This window comes from Diorhabda carinulata, chromosome 5, assembly GCF_026250575.1.
Source record: "Diorhabda carinulata isolate Delta chromosome 5, icDioCari1.1, whole genome shotgun sequence".
Taxonomy (NCBI): domain Eukaryota; kingdom Metazoa; phylum Arthropoda; class Insecta; order Coleoptera; family Chrysomelidae; genus Diorhabda; species Diorhabda carinulata.
This window is the reverse complement of record NC_079464.1, coordinates 29,396,834-29,413,223: the sequence shown is the minus strand read 5'-3', so window position 1 is coordinate 29,413,223 and position 16,390 is coordinate 29,396,834. Positions and strand designations below refer to the sequence as shown.

The 16,390-nt window shown below is 29.1% G+C and overlaps 3 protein-coding genes across 3 annotated transcripts; 1 reads left to right on the top strand and 2 right to left on the bottom strand.

Moving 5' to 3' along the window:
• Positions 1 to 106: 106 nt before the first annotated feature.
• On the bottom strand, positions 107 to 3,231 carry LOC130893973 (probable nuclear transport factor 2). The gene is made up of 4 exons (XM_057800441.1): positions 2,988 to 3,231; positions 2,449 to 2,520; positions 614 to 712; positions 107 to 331 (listed from the first exon to the last, which is right to left on the bottom strand). Exons 1-4 carry the CDS (start codon positions 3,093 to 3,095, stop codon positions 218 to 220), a joined length of 393 nt encoding a protein of 130 aa, XP_057656424.1. The 5' UTR covers positions 3,096 to 3,231; the 3' UTR covers positions 107 to 217.
• A 187-nt stretch (positions 3,232 to 3,418) lies between these two features.
• On the top strand, positions 3,419 to 5,071 carry LOC130893834 (uncharacterized). Its single transcript, XM_057800246.1, has 4 exons — positions 3,419 to 3,832; positions 3,936 to 4,185; positions 4,245 to 4,658; positions 4,812 to 5,071. Exons 1-4 carry the CDS (start codon positions 3,546 to 3,548, stop codon positions 4,968 to 4,970), a joined length of 1,110 nt encoding a protein of 369 aa, XP_057656229.1. The 5' UTR covers positions 3,419 to 3,545; the 3' UTR covers positions 4,971 to 5,071.
• A 197-nt stretch (positions 5,072 to 5,268) lies between these two features.
• LOC130893665 (peroxisomal membrane protein PMP34) lies at positions 5,269 to 16,362 on the bottom strand. Its single transcript, XM_057799938.1, has 6 exons — positions 15,865 to 16,362; positions 15,610 to 15,670; positions 13,255 to 13,324; positions 12,267 to 12,415; positions 8,677 to 8,931; positions 5,269 to 7,324 (listed from the first exon to the last, which is right to left on the bottom strand). Exons 1-6 carry the CDS (start codon positions 15,931 to 15,933, stop codon positions 7,044 to 7,046), a joined length of 885 nt encoding a protein of 294 aa, XP_057655921.1. The 5' UTR covers positions 15,934 to 16,362; the 3' UTR covers positions 5,269 to 7,043.
• Between the last annotated feature and the right edge of the window lie 28 nt (positions 16,363 to 16,390).

The window sequence follows — 16,390 nt, the reverse complement described above, 5'->3', positions numbered from 1 at the left end:
AAAAATTTAAGTACAAAATTCAAAATCTCGATTTTTTATTAAATCTTTGGAATAATGTAAAACTCAAGTAACATTATCACAAAAATTGAAGAAGAAATATATGGAATTTTTTTTAGAAAATAATTTTATTAGTGTGAAGACATTACAAGCGAAAATAAAGATGTACAAGTGAAGTTTGAGACTGCATATTGGAGTTGAATAATGAGTTATAATTAAATTAGGCACTGTTATGTATGTTCAACCTAAATATGTCGTGTTGAACAAAAAATGATCCGTTTAATGGTTTTAATACGAAAACTTGGGTGTATGCATGAGGAGGATCTGAATCAACCTGAAACAAATCAAAAATAAATTATATAACTTAATCTTAAATATACAAACTTGTGATCTAATTTTTTTATCCAAAATGAATGTTAAATTGAAAAATTTCAACAATAAAGAATTTTTATCTTTATATAAATAAAATAAGCATTTCTCAAAACATGGTTTTCAAGAAAATACAGATCTTATATTTATATTTCTTTCGTTTTTACTTTACTTTATTTATGAGAAGAGAGAATTGAAATCAAATTTATTATTCGATTTAACTTTATATATATATATATATACTTACTTGTAATCTTCCTAAAACATTTATTAGTACTCCACCATCAAACATAGGTTGCGAGTCTACTTCTGTAATTTGTCTAGAAATATTTGTAAAACCTAAAGACTGAAAAAAAACATCATCGTTGACAATAAATAAGAACGTTTCCACTGGAAAAACATTCAGCAACTTTTGTAATTCTTGTTTGTTTAAAAAAATGTTCCATAAAGTTGCTAAATGTTTCTTTTGTTTCAGAAACAAATGTTGCCAGTTTCTAATTTGAACAATACACTAAAAATCAGTTAAAGACAACAACGCCATCATAGGCGAAACGAATAAGTAACTGGGTCAATCCTGTAGGGGAGATTCTAGAGAATACAAATTTTAGACACTTCCACTTAGTAACATTAATGTGGGTACTAGGTCATTAGTGTATACCAGGCAATGAAGAAGCAAACAACCTTGTTAAAAAAAAGGCAACGTCTTTATATTTTAGATCAGAGCCCTACTGTAATCTCATGAAATGGCACATCAACAACAAAATGAGCACACCTAAGACAATTCAAAAGATTCATACAAGTCCATCAGTTAATAAGTCTGAGGATCTTTTGGAGATGTCCAGAATTGAATCGGTGGCATAGCAGATGACAACAGAGACAACAGATTATATACTCTGGGAATGCCTCGTTCATTTCAGCAAAAGGCTTAGGTATCTCGAAGGAGTAGTGCTAACTTTGAAAGGGAGACAAAACCCCAAAAAATGCTTTATTTGGGAGGAGGCAAGTAATTTTGAGGCAGAGCACATGATCTCTCTTTAGGAAATGTTATTTCATTCTTGAGGACCCAAAATTTGTACTCTTCTTTTCACTCCATGATGCAATTTTTTCATTGGGAGTTTTTCCAAGAAATTTACTTGGTTCTGGCTTAACAAAATACAATCTTGCAACACTTTTAGCAATTTTATGTATCAAATAGTGAGCTCACGTTCGTTGGAACAAACAAAACAATTTGACCCACAACATGAGCTCTATACAGTATGTGATGTTTAGTTAAGGCTATTTATTTTTATTAATAGGCCCAGATTTATTGAGAAATCTTGTTTTACGTTTTTTTTGAGTGAACACAATAAGTTTAGATGTATTTCTGGAGGTTTCTGTTTTTTTGCAACAAGAAGACATATCCAAACAAAGTTGCTCCAGTAGCAACGCAACTTTAGAGTAGATGAAAGTTGCCATTTTAAAAGTTTGGCATTAGAAAACCACAAGTCAATGTACTAAGTCTTGACATTTAAATAAAATCTTCCCTAATCAAGTTAAGTCAAAATACAAACTGGTCTTAAAAATATTTAGGATCACATTGTAATTACAGAAAAATATTGAGGTTTTTTTTAATAAAAAAAATTATCATGAAGATCTGTCCAAAATTATTAATTCCTTTTTTTCGTGATGATTTGTCTTGATTGTAAGTTTCTTTTCATAAAAAATTAATCAATTTACAAAAACATTGACATTTTGACTTACTTGGGTCAATTTTATTAACCTCTTTATGAAAATCAAGACAAATCATCACAAAAAACATAAAAAGGTCTAAGAAGTGAAAAGTTGAAGAAAATTATTAATTTCTAGAGTTAACAGTATGTTAAAAAAATCTTTTAATGCCATTTAATACAGAATCATTGTTTCAATAAAAATCTAGCATCATTAAATCTATTATAAACTATACAGAAAAGATAAAATTATTTCTTAATGGTGTTTTTTTAAAAATTATATGTTTTTTGGTTATTTATAAATTATATGTATTTATATATAGATAAAGCCAGAGTATTTTATTCTTCATCAAGTATTGAATATTCATATACTTACAGTTAATTTTTCCATTATTTTTACTGAACCTTGTAATTGTTTTCCTTCAAAGGTCATAAATGAATGCTCTACCTACAATAAGTCAACATTATTAGTAAATTATTAAAAAAACTATAAAATTGTTGATTATATTCTTCAAGTCCTAAGATAATGATACTTATCTTATATGATAATAGGTTGAAATCGTCATTAATTCAATGGTTTGAACAAATTGTAACTTTATAAAAAAGCATAATTTCAAGTTTAAAATGTATTTAAAAAAAATTTAATTGTAAACTGAAGTAAGATTTCATTTAATTTTAAATATTTTAACTGTTAATGGCACTTTCAATTACACAAACGATAACTATAAATTATATCCTACACAAAACAACATTTAAATATATAAACAAAATTAAGATAATAAACGACCAAGAGGATTGTTCAACGAATATTTTAGGGTTAATAAAGCCTTATTAAAGTTTATTTTTTTTGTCATATATACTTCAAAATATATGTTATGGAAGAAAAATAGATATAATATCAAAAGTATCACTCACGTTATACATGTTTACCAAATTAGGCCTCTGATTTGGATCGTCAAAGAGCATATAATATTGTTGTACAAAACTTTTACCTATAGCATCATATTGCAAATTTAAAGCCATTTTAATTTTTTCTTAATAACTAAGTCGATATATATATATATATATAAAATAGTATAAGCCAATTTTTTGTTGCGAGACCACAGCCAAGCAGAAATAAAACCCTCGTTCGTTTGATGCCAAAACTGTTTCCGCTGTGAGGTCATATTTTATTTCATTCGTTTTCGTAGAATCATATGTCATTATGTCAAGGGTTGTGGACTAGTTTGTGCTTCGTCTTAAGTATACATTAAAAAGAGAAAACAAATACTATAGTGTAGAATAGGGTTAAATTATTCAAAAATTGAACGTATTTGCGTCAATGTCTTTTCTGCCAGATAGTTCTAAAGCACTGCGAGTAGTTCCAACGAACCAAGTATTATTTTGGAATTAGGCCATTGGCCATCACTGTTTTCATGCAAAACTGGCGCTTTATTAAAATAAGAATTTTGAATTATACAAATTGTTGTGAAAATGTATCCGGACTTTCAAAATGTTAAAGTTTTCTTGTGTATTTTGAGTTTTAAAGCATTTCTTATACAATCTAAAACGACAACATTGTGGAAATTAAACCTCGATAAAACAAAGATAATAAAAGTTACCAAATTTCACTCAGTCTATTCAGCTAACGATATTTCGAAAACAGATTTCGTTGCAGAAGATCCACTATTTGATATAATTACATCCACCGAACATTATGGAGAATCATGGGTTAAACAACCAGTTCAGTATTATTGTAGAGATTGTCAAAAAAACAAACGGTAAGATATATTCTAATTATTTTAAGTAACGATATAATATTTCTAATTAATATTATTACGTGCTACTGTCTTAATACCTTACCCAAAACTTTTTTTATTCTAGTAATGCTACTAGTGCTTCAAATTCCTCAGAAAATACTGGACTGTCTGATGAGATTTTAGACTGTGGGAAGCCTGTTAATTTTACTTATTTCGATAATTTAGTGGGTGTAGTGAATAGAAATCGTCATCCAATAGTTCCAGAACCACAAGCAATTTTTTGTTTTACAAAAAATTACGGAAAATATAAAAGTGAAATTGAAGATTTTGATATTGATGCCCTAGAAAGAAAACTTAAAAAAGCTAAAAGAGAGGTATTTATCTATTCTTGCCAAATAGTAAAATAGAAAAAACAATTTTCTAAATTTTGTAGAAGCCAAAATCTATCCAACTGTATAACCAAATTGGGAATTTTTGGAGAATAAAAGGAGATGCCAGTAAAGCTATTGAATGTTTTCGTAGGGCATTAGCAGCATCTCCACATAATGCGGAAGTTCTTCTTAATCTTGCAAGAATATTATTCTCATTGCAGTACTTAGATGACGCTATTTATTTAACAAGGAGATCTTTAGAAGTCCAATCACAAGAGAAAGGTGCTTGGCAACAATATTTCACGTTGGGAGAAATATTTAAAGCTTATGGACATTATCAAGAAGCATCAATACATCTTAGACATACATTGGAACTTAATCCGGAGTTTGAACCTGCCCAATTGGCATTAAAAGAGATGGAAACAATGCCAGCAGCTACAATTCATATATATACTTTAGTAATTATTGTGTGCCTAGTAAGTATTGACCTTAATTGTTCTATATAATTATCAGAATATTTTAGGGCCTCATATCTATATTAAGTAATTGAACCCCATTGTGTTAAAATACTCTAAAAATTCTCATTAATGAAATAATTGCAAACAATTACTTAGATTGTGATTTTTCAGGTACTGGGGGTACTTTTAGTTATATTATCATCTGTAGATAACCTGGTGGAATATACGGAAGATATCAAACCTCAGAGACACTTTAACAAAGCCATGGCAATGAGATCATTGAGGGGTATATCTATGACAGCAAAAAGGTGTAAACGACCGTCTATTTAGCGTTAAAACTAATGGGACGAATTTGTATTTTGACTCTGACTTTTCAAATATTCGCAGTACCTGTCCTGTATTGTTTTAGTTATTAAATTATTTTTGACGATTGTTTTTTTTTTATTTTATATAATACACATTACTTATCAGTAGGTGTCTTTATACTCTATGACTAAAAAAATAGAGTTTTTTCAAAAGGTTTGCATCACTTAAACTCTTTTTGTGTACATGAAATTTGAACATGATCTGATTTTTAACTGGAACAACTTCTAAGAAATCGATTCAATAAGTCATTAAAACAAATAGATTTATGTAACAGTATATTTATTAAATAATTCAATAATATAAAAATACATTAACAAAAAGTTGTGTACAATATTCAAATACCCAGCTACAATTTGTCATCTACTATACGTTCAACAATTTTGTTTTGGAATATTTGATGTAGTTTATTTTGTATATTTGATAAGGTTGAATTAATGTCCATAGCAAACAATCTCTATTATATTCATAACATTTCATGTAACTAAAAACCACTCTTCATGGAACAGATGCTTTTGGGCAGTCCAGAGAGCACTCACAATTTACAAGACAATAATCCGTCCTGTAGTCACATACAGATGCAAGACATGGGCTATGGTGACGACAAGTGAGCAGTTTGTGAACTGCTAAGATTCTACAAAAGATTTTAGGCCCTGTTTGCGAGAACGGTGCGTGGAGGATCTGGAGGAATACTGAGCTGAGACAGATTTGGTGGCGTTCAACCGGGGGACGCGTTTAAGGATTGAGAGGAAGACCGCTCCTTGGCCATTGAAGCGGATCTGGTGCAGCTAGGGGTTCGAAGTTGGAGGCATCATGCTCAGGACAGAAATTATTTGCAGTCGATTTTTGAAAAGGCCCTAGTTCACAAAGGACCGTAGCGCCGGTTAAAGAAGAAAAAAAAACCACTCAGCACTAAATGCTTCGAATTTCCAATTTCAATTGATTAAACCATATGTTGTTACCCCGAAAATGAATATTTAATATATTAACCCGACTAAGACCGAATGAAACTGAAACTTACGTTCTACATTTTGAGATATTACAATGTGTATACATGATTCCTTAACCTAACCTATTTCATGTTCTAGTACCCATTCGATGGTATTGATATGCATATTGTATTACAAATTTGCGGTATTGGTTTCAGAATACCATGCCCAGTCTTTATACACTATATTGACTGATTGGTAAAAATTCATAATTAATAAATTGTAATACTCGGGAGACATTTTTGGTATTTTAGATGAATTTAATCCAGTAACACTTTGTATATTATGTATGTTGTTTTTATGGTGTCACCTTGGTGCAAGGTATCGTAAGTAGTGGAATCATCCATCCTCAATTTTCATTAGATTACAAGTTACCAGAGATTCTATAGCTTTTATTGATTAACACCACCACCGTTTATGTTCGCCAACAAGATCGCCTGATCTGTTTCCAATTGAGCATGTTTTGGACACGAGTGATTGCAGGAGTTGGAATGAAATAACACAAAAAGATATTTACCACCTTATTGGGTCAGTTAGTTGTCTAAAGAAGCTGAAAATTTAATAATTTATCAAATAAAATGTTTACAAGTAATTTTTGAGATGGAATGAACGGTTGGGATATTTTCTGTCAGCACATGCTAATAAGAATTTCTAAAAACAACAGTTTTTAATAAAATACTTGACATTTGGCACTTTTAGGTCTATAAATTCCTAAAACTGTATAATCAAATCTGTGATTATAGAAAAAAAATTGATTGATTTGAAATCATAATGAACACAATATTTAATACTACTACATTAACACACACATTTTCTACGTTTCATTTAAGAAGTTATCCTCTTCAGAGACTGAAGTTATTAAGTTTCAGTCACTGAAGAGGATAACTTGATTATCGAAACGAGATTCGATATCAATATCAATATTTAAATATAACGGAATTGACTTTGAATAATACTTTGAAATATGAACTTGTCCACTATGGAATATTTTCAAAAACTACTATTTCCGGTTGTGATTTTGAAGAGAAAAAAAATTATTTTTATAAAAAATTCAAGCTACCATTTGATGTTCTCTTCTGGCAGTTCCCAATAACAATTTAAATACTAACTGGGTGATTTTTTCATAAGTGGTAAACATCAAAGCAGTAGCAAATACTGTTTGCCACATTTTCGATTCGAGTCCTTTGAATAAGGCACCCAAACCACCTTCTTTGACTAACATATAAAGTAGTGCAGCCGTACTCATTCTTGGTCCTTTTATCAATCGTTGTCTAGTTTGAGCCACTTGAAGAGGGTAAGTGATGATGGTTGCTATAGTTTTTGATAAGGCACCTGAAAAGAAAAGTGTATAAAATCATCAACTTAACCTCAAAAAAACTTATATAATCTGTTGGATTAACTTATTAGTTCTTTCCTGTCAACGTATTTAGAAAGAATATTATTATATTATTTGATAAAGATTGAGAAAGACAAAGAAATAGTAAGTTATATATAATTCAGGTGCAGCAGAGGCCATTTCTAACCTAACCTAACTATTTTCTGGTGGAACCTACTCAACTGGCAATCAAGCATTCAAACGGTTTGTCAAATATTTTCAATATGGCATCTGAGGGCAAACAGGATTATTATCTCGTTTAAGAGTGTAGTATTTCAAGCTTTTTCAAGAACGTTTTGTTATTAAATTCTAAATATTTTGTTTTTATTTCTCTATAGGTGAAAATGTGTGCTGAAAAAGCAAGTTGGGTCACAATAAAAACGGGTTAATCACACTTTTTTGTATTTTGATTTGGAATTAATAGAGATAAGATTTGTTTAAAATTACTTTGTCATTATTTACAACCAAACAAAAATTTTTACATAAGTACATACTTTCAAATTTAGTTGTAAAAGAAATATAAGAATTGTGAAGAAATTTCGGCTCAGAGTTTTTTTTAAACATTTACTCAATACTTTGGAAAGTTTTTATAACAAATTCATTTATCAAAAACGTCCAAAATCTTGAAACTGTTTGTCCACAAACGCCATATTGAATCACTCTTCAAATCATGTGATCCAATATGGCGAACAATTTCAAGATGTACATTAAGATTTTGGGCGTTTTTGATGTTTTAAAGAGTTAAATTTGTTACAAAATATTTTTCGAGATACAAAATGAATATTTAAAGACATTAAAGTTGGAAAATCGGGATATGGATGGAAGGCATGTCGTTTTTATTCTTTACGAATACATTTGACAGTATTAAAACTTATACAACTGTCAAAAATTCTTGTTTAGTTGAAAATAATGATCTTCCGGCAAATCTCAACCCCCCTATTTCAAGACCAAGTGCCAATATGTGTGTTTCTTTGTGACTTCTTTATCTGATTTGCCCAAATTATTGTTTAATCAGTATTTTACCTATAGGGCCAAGAAAATGAAATGATAAATAACATAAATCATAAAGGGCAATATTCCTTTTTGCCCATATACATCATTTCACAATTGTTTGTCGCCATCACGTTATTTATAACCTCAATTTCAGATAAACAAAACCTAATTAAAATAAAACATATTGTAGTATAAAAGAAATATGAAAAAGGGGAGGACACGAAAGTATTTTATCAGAAATGTACCTAAAATTAGAGTAGATTCGAAATAATAGAAGAAGAAATATAAAAGTTTATGAATATACGACAAAACTTACCAAGGAGGAAAAAAGCGGTGGCGTTTTGAACTTTAACTTTCCTTTTTAAAGCTTCGTATATTGTAAAATGAATGGCAGGATTCGATACCAGCATTAAAGAAGGAGCAACACCGTTCCATAGCGTAGAAATACCTTCTGTCGTTGCTATGTGATATAATCCGTCGAGGAGACCAGTGAATTTGATATCTTTGTCACGTTTTTTCAGTCTATTATTAACAACCCAAAGAGGATTCGTCGTCAGAACATTTACAACGCCTAGAAATTATAGAGACTTCAAATATTGTTCTTAATACATAGTTTAAAGTCTACGGTATCCATAAATTTTGATTTAACATCGAAAATTCAATTCTTTTACGGATTTCTTTGTCTAAAAGCGAATTGCCAGATCGAAGTTTCATCTATCAGTTCATTAGCAGAAGGTAGAATCCATCTTTGAGAGTTATCATGAAGGCAATTGACGTTTTATTTAGAAATAATTTGTGCTATTGTAGCTCATAAAAATGTTTATACCTTAAGGGCTTGGAAACCAACTGTCAGGTGCTTCTGGTAACATTAAATATTTACAATGGCTATAGAAAGGCTATAACTGAATTATTTACTTACAATGACTTTAGAAAGTCCATAGCAATATCAACTTTTTCAAATATTTATGCTTGGATGACAATTATTTGATGGCTCTTGGTAAAATTATTCATTTAAAATTACTTTAGAAAGACTATGACAAAATTATTTATGTAAAATGACTTTAGAGAGACTGTAATACAATTATTTATGTCAAATGACTTTAGAGAGGCAGTAATCGAATTATATATGTAAAATTACTTAAGAAAGACTTAGAAGAAGCAACTTTTTGGAAATATTTATGCTTGGACTACAATTATTAAGGTGCTTCTAGTAAAATTATTTAATTATTTATATAAAATGACTTTAGAAAGACTAACAAGAAGCAGCTTTTTAAAAGATTTATGCTTGGATGACAATTATTAGATGGTTCTTGGTTAAATTATTTATTTAAAATGATTTAGGAAAACTATAACAGGAAGCTTCTTTTCAAAATATGTATTAATAAAATAAATATATTCAATGATAAGGGATCTTTCGCTTGCTTTGTCAAATTATTTTATGAACGTAACGAAAACAGTTTAAACTAATTATTTTTAAAAAATTGTCATTTGCTTTTAAAAAAATAGATAGAAAGGTAACGCTGCCGAAAACTACTACATCTAAATAACAAACTAATTTAAAAATTTAATAATATATTAGCACTCTAGATGTTGGGGCCATCCATCGTTTCCTTTTTTATACGAGGCAATCTTTGAATCAAACACTTAAAAGCGTCTTTAATCTGTGTTTTATTGAACTTAGTTCAGATATAGTAATTTAGTGTACCCATATCAAATCAAAGGTAATTAATGTAAATTTATGGAGTATTTACTACATTTGGAAATATAAAAATCAGCTATCAACCTTGACACTACGACATTTTAAAGTTTAAAAACTTTAATTGCATATTTTGAAAAACATTGACCTTCCACGTATACCCAATTTTTATCATCCAGACAGAAACAATTATTATCAGTAACGATAAAATTTTTAAATATTTTTTTTTCATTCCCAGAAATAGTTCCATTAAATTTTATATAATATAAGCTATTATGACAGTCCTATAGCCTGTTTCCCACTCATCTAGGTTTTCTCGAGATGTTTTCGAGACATCCTGTAGCCTTCCACTATTTTCTCCTTTTGCTACACTGCAATTATTTCTCTTTTTTATAGTTATTTCCTTATACTACATATATTGATCTCCACACCCATTATTAATCTAATTTCCACCACTATAGATTCCATATATCACAACTTTAGTGTTTAGACTGTTGTTTCCTGAATATAATCAAGATTTAGTGTCCGTACAGTAGGTTAGGTGTTTTGTAGAATATTTTCTTCACTTCTCTTCAGATTTAAGTTAATTTAAAAACATTATTCAGTCATTCAGCACATCTGTTGCCCTTTGCCAGATCTATATTCACTTCTTAATCACCCCTATCAACCTTGTTCATTTTTTAAAATAAATATTCATCCCATTTGTAGACATCTTGTTTATTCTTTCCCCATTTTGTTTTACTGTCTTCTTTGTTCCTTTCCCATAATATTATATCATCTGCACAACAAGCTTTGATGGGTTTCTGAAGATATATTATAAAAAAAATTTGATAGTGCATGTCTTTGCCTTTCAATATTCTGTAAAAATAAATAAATCACATTTTATTCTTGCATACATATAGTAAGAAGGGGTTTTGTAGAATATTTTTTTCCTTTTCTTGAGAATCAATTCAATTTCAAACTATTATGCAATCATCCAGCACACCCTTCAGTCAAATGTCTTCCTCTGCCAGTACCTGAGGTCTATATCCATTTCTTCATCACCCCATCAACCCTGATACATATGATTGTTCATTCTATTAATGTTTATTTTTCTCATTCGAAGAAATTCTGTTCATTTCTATTTCATTTTAATGTACTAACTTCCTTTATTTCCAAATCAACTATACTCTTTTTTTCATTTCCATCTCATCTGCGAAACAAGTATTGATAGTTTTTGATAGAATTCACTCTCGAATACATTCAAGTTTGAATAACAAATTGGATAGTACATCCCCTTGCCTTCCACAACAAATAAGCCATTCCACGGTTTTAACGTTTTTTTTTTGAAAAAAAAATCATCCTGGACAGTACTACTTCTAAAATTTTATCTAAAAACTTTTCCGTATACTATCAAATTCATTTACCCTCCATATCTAATTTTTATCAACAGAAATAGTTTTTATCAGTAGCTATAATTTTTATAATGATCAAATTTGGATTTTTTTAGTTTTGTAATATTATTAAAAATTGTTCAATTAAATTAATTAAGTCTATTGAGAGAGGTTATCATAATAGATAAAAAATACGTTAATGTCACTATGAATTTAATTTAAAGTTTTATGAATTTTAAAATTATTGATCATACATTTCTTTTCAACGATATTCATTCTATTAGTTATCATAGAAGAAATGTTGGGAATTGATTATTGTGACATTCCTGAAAGTGAATATCGAAAAAGTTTCGGTGCTTTAAAATACTATTTTTTAGTGGATGATTCCCATTGTTAACTTTTTATTATTTGTTAGTCACTTTTCCGTTTCAATATATAATATTCAGTATTAAATTGTAAGTTCTGAAACCATTGGAGACATTTATAATTCAGAAAGTTCATTATAGTATATTCAGTACTATTACATGTACTTGATGATATATGAAAAAATATTTTCCACGATTCTTTTTTGGCTACTTTAGTATAAATTTTTTCCCTACAAGCCGCTACGACTAATAGTTTTCAAGATCCACCACCGTCTATAAGCAAAATTAGACTATTCCATTTATATTGAAACACCCTATATTTTTTTTGAAAAATTCTTAACAACAATGAACTTTGATATATTGTTTTCTTTTTAATAAATAAATTTTAAAATCTTTCTACCTCTCTCAATAGATCCAGTAAATTTTAGAAATTTATGATTCAGTTTATTTTTAATAATAAAATTTTACTTACCAGCAAAAATACTCAGAAATAAATCCGTTTTTGAATTTATGAATTCTTTGGGTATACGAGATTTAAATCCATGAAACGTATAGAAATACACAAATGTTGAGACTCCTAATGTTATCACGACCGGACTGATTCCTTGATATAAAGATTCTCTAAAAATATAACATGATAAATAAAGCTATTTTCTTTCTGGATTTTCTTTTAAAGTTTTGAATATAAGTTTGTTTCGAGTAGCTCTACTTTTCTACTTATTTTTGTTTACTTCACGCCAATTCTCTTTTCCTATTCTTTCTCTATATGCTTCTATCCATTTTTCCCCTTCTTCCCTTAATAAGTATCTTTTTACCCAAGTATCTTTGTCCATTCTGGTTATATGTCTGTGTATATAATGCTCCACTCCTCCCATATGTTTATTTTGTTCACTTCCTTTTTGTTCATGGTCAAACATTTGCTGCCATACAGCACCATTGATTGTATAACTGTCTTGTAAATGCATAACTTAAAATATAATTTGATTTCAATAGGGTTCCAAACGATTTGTTCCCTCTTGCAAGTCTTTTATTGATTTTCTTTGTCACTGTCACTCTCAGGTATTGGAACTCCTGGACTTTATCAAATCGATTCTCCCTGTTTTGATCTGTTATTCAAATCCCTTTCCAGCTCCATATATTGGGTCCATTGTTCATTTATGTGTAATCCATATTCTTTTGATTTTTCGAGATTAATATTCGTTCTACTTATAAGTACCACATCAACTGCATAGGAAAGGATTTATGTTTTTTGTTATAAATCATCCCCTGGATTCGGATGCCACTACTTCTAAAGATCATTTCTAGTAAAAAATTGAAGAGCACACTTTAAGCCTCTTGTTGCTTATACTATACAATTTATTATTATCATAATCTTCTAAGTTAAACTACATACACAAATAGTATTTTTAAAAATATGTGTACTTTAAAAAAACTGGAAAATAGTGAAAAAAGATACTTACACTCCTTCCATCTTTAAAAGGTGTAGTATACCCCGAAAAGTAGACTTTTCTGCTAATTCTTTATCTTCAACTAAAAAATATAATCTGGTAGCTTAAATATGCCTTCATCTTGAATACGACATACTGATATCAAATAATGAAAAACATGTTGGTATTATAAGTTTAGGTATCAGTAAACAAAGTTGAATTATTCAGTATAAAGTACAGTTGAAACCTTTTATCACGACATCGTTTAGAACAATATACCAGATATATTGACCAACCATTAAAAAAACGGCTTAGCAAAGTTTTGTAACTCAGTTCAGTTAATTTACGAATGAATAAAAAGTTTGAGGGTAGATTTACTTGTTTTATGATAAGTGTCTAGTGATTAACATCGTGGTTAAGATTTGCGAATTTATTTTGATTTAATTTTTGTATTGACAAGTGCATTTTAGGTTAGAATACAATGAACTGAATGAATGTCTCAGTTTATTATTCCATTTGACCCATCATATCAAAGGGAGAAAAGGTGAGCTGATATCATCAGCTCTATTTGAAAGAAATCACATCATTTGCAAAGGAAAGCTATGTATGATAATAAGATTTGACAACGTCATATATGTAAAACTTCTATACGGACAGTTCCTATAAGTAGACGGTGTTCCGACTAAGTGAAACAAATAGTGTATCGTTCTCTCTCTCCTCCGAGTGCTTCAGATAGTTCTGCGCATCTTTTGCGCACATGAAGTATCTACAACGAGAGAGAAAATGAATATTGTCGACACCGTAACGTAGGGACGTTTTTCCCAAACCAATTGTCCATATAGGAGTATTACATTTATGATATAGACAACATGATGTCCTCAACCTCCCTTTCAATCTGAGTTCACCAAACTCACTAAAGCATACGTTTTCAAGCACAGAATATACGTATGTTTGTGGTCTCGAGCTTGTGCAGCTCAGTTAGGTCTCACTTTTGAGACTGAAAAGAAACGTGCTTTGAATTGAGTTATGACGTGGGAAGTAAGAATAATAAGTTTGATGTAGATGGAAAGCAGCTAATATTTCTTTGGTTCAATTGAATCACAACCTGTTTTATCTACTATAGAGGGGTTTGTTGATGTAGATAACTCCATTGGAATTTGTACACCGGTTTATGCAGGTTATATTGTTATAAAATCAAGAACAAAATGACTAATAGGAAGAGCAATTTACAGTGTCAACTTTGAATGATATTCTTAATGCTGTTAACTTAATATCATAATATGTAGATTAAAATTCAAGGTGAACTACGAAATGTGTATGTAGGTACGTCACACGAACTGAAATTAAAAGATTTTATTAGTGCAAAAAATGGTGTTTTATGTGAAATAAACAAAGTTTAGATATATTTTCGTTGTATATTTACATAGATTTATATGTACCTACACATTCAATTATATTACATCATAAAAAAGTTATAAAATAAACATCACAGTTTGTAACGACAATTATAACTGTTACTTTCGAAATTTTATTTTTAAAAGACTTTATTAACAAAAAACATTACATTAATTTCAAATGATTGAATTAATAGAACTCATTAAAAAGTGTTTTCAACAGTTTCTATTTATATTGAAATACATGCTGATTAAGTTTTTATGAAATCTCTTTTTAAGTTTTAATTTTTAAAGTAGTCCGGATTTTTCTAGATGTAACTCGACCATGGTTTTTATAACCAATAATGAGTAATTCATTTGATGTCGTTATAACAGTTTTGAACTGAATTTCAATACTTAATAAATTTCCCACCCCTGAACATTAATTCTTTCATTTTTTCCAAATATAACATATGCTGCTTATACTTTATACAAAGTAAGAACAAACAATTTCTTTCTAAAAATTTCTCACAAAGCTCAAAATTTTTTCTTTCTTATCAATTTTTTTATGCTTGCTTTGTCACTATCACCAATTTTTTTAATTAAAAACAACTTTTGACAAATCCGTATCTGTATCTGTAAAATCTTATACAAGGTGTCTCTACTCTACTTTTCTTAAAATTGTTTTTTTAAATGTGATCTTTCTTTTGAGACCCCTTGTATTAGTATATTTTTATGTGCTTTGTATTTATTTTTTATATTTAAAACAATTTTTTTTTCTAATTTATCTATTTATACTACATTCATAAATTTTCAAGAAATAATTATAATTTCAATTAGTCTCCTACCAAACAATATGAATGATACATTACATTTCTGACATATTCTATTCTTTCTTTGCAAACAAACCTTATAATTCAACCCTGATGACCCAATAATAACAATTAGAAGGAATGTAAAATTTAAAATGAATAACCCTAACATGTAACTAATCTATTAAATAATGAAAACTTACGTTGTTTACGAAATTTTATCATATCCAAAGGGTATACACTACTCATTGCAAAAATACTTGCCTGTAAAAAATAGTAATTGCTAGAATTTTTATACAAATTTGATATTTTTGAAATAAAATCTATATAATATCTATTTGATGCTACACATTGAAATATTTTCCATTAATTTCATAACTTATTGTACAATAAGATTTTGCTTAATTAATCCAATGAATGGTTTAAACTAATGTTTTAAAAAAATCAGTTATACTTACAGCGGCTCCTGCAGTTGCATGCACCAGAGTTTCATAGTTAAAAATCGTTTTTTGAGGTATTTTAGACATTATTATACTGAATGAATATTTCTTACGTTTACCGAAAAAAAATTAATAGATTCAATTTAAATTACTTGAATCAAAGGTCATGCTGTGTTCGAAACTTGGTGCTTCTGCATCCTTTCTCAGCAAAAGTATCACTGCGTGATATTCAACATAATAACCAAGTCCACAAAGGTCAATCAATATCATATTTTACATAATATTTTTAATTACTTTTTAGATAACGTTATCAATTGGTTATGTTTATATTATTGACAGGTGACTTTAAAACAGCTGACAACACAGAATTAATACTAATACTGACAGTAGGTAATTAATAGTACGTTCCATTGGCACTCCCGACTACGATTTTTCCCGTCTTATTTCGTACTAAAGGTAAATTTCAAGTGTAAATGACGGGCGAAGTGGCACGCACTTCAAAGTAAAATTGGTTTATTTCTAATGAACTTTGCCAACAACTTTG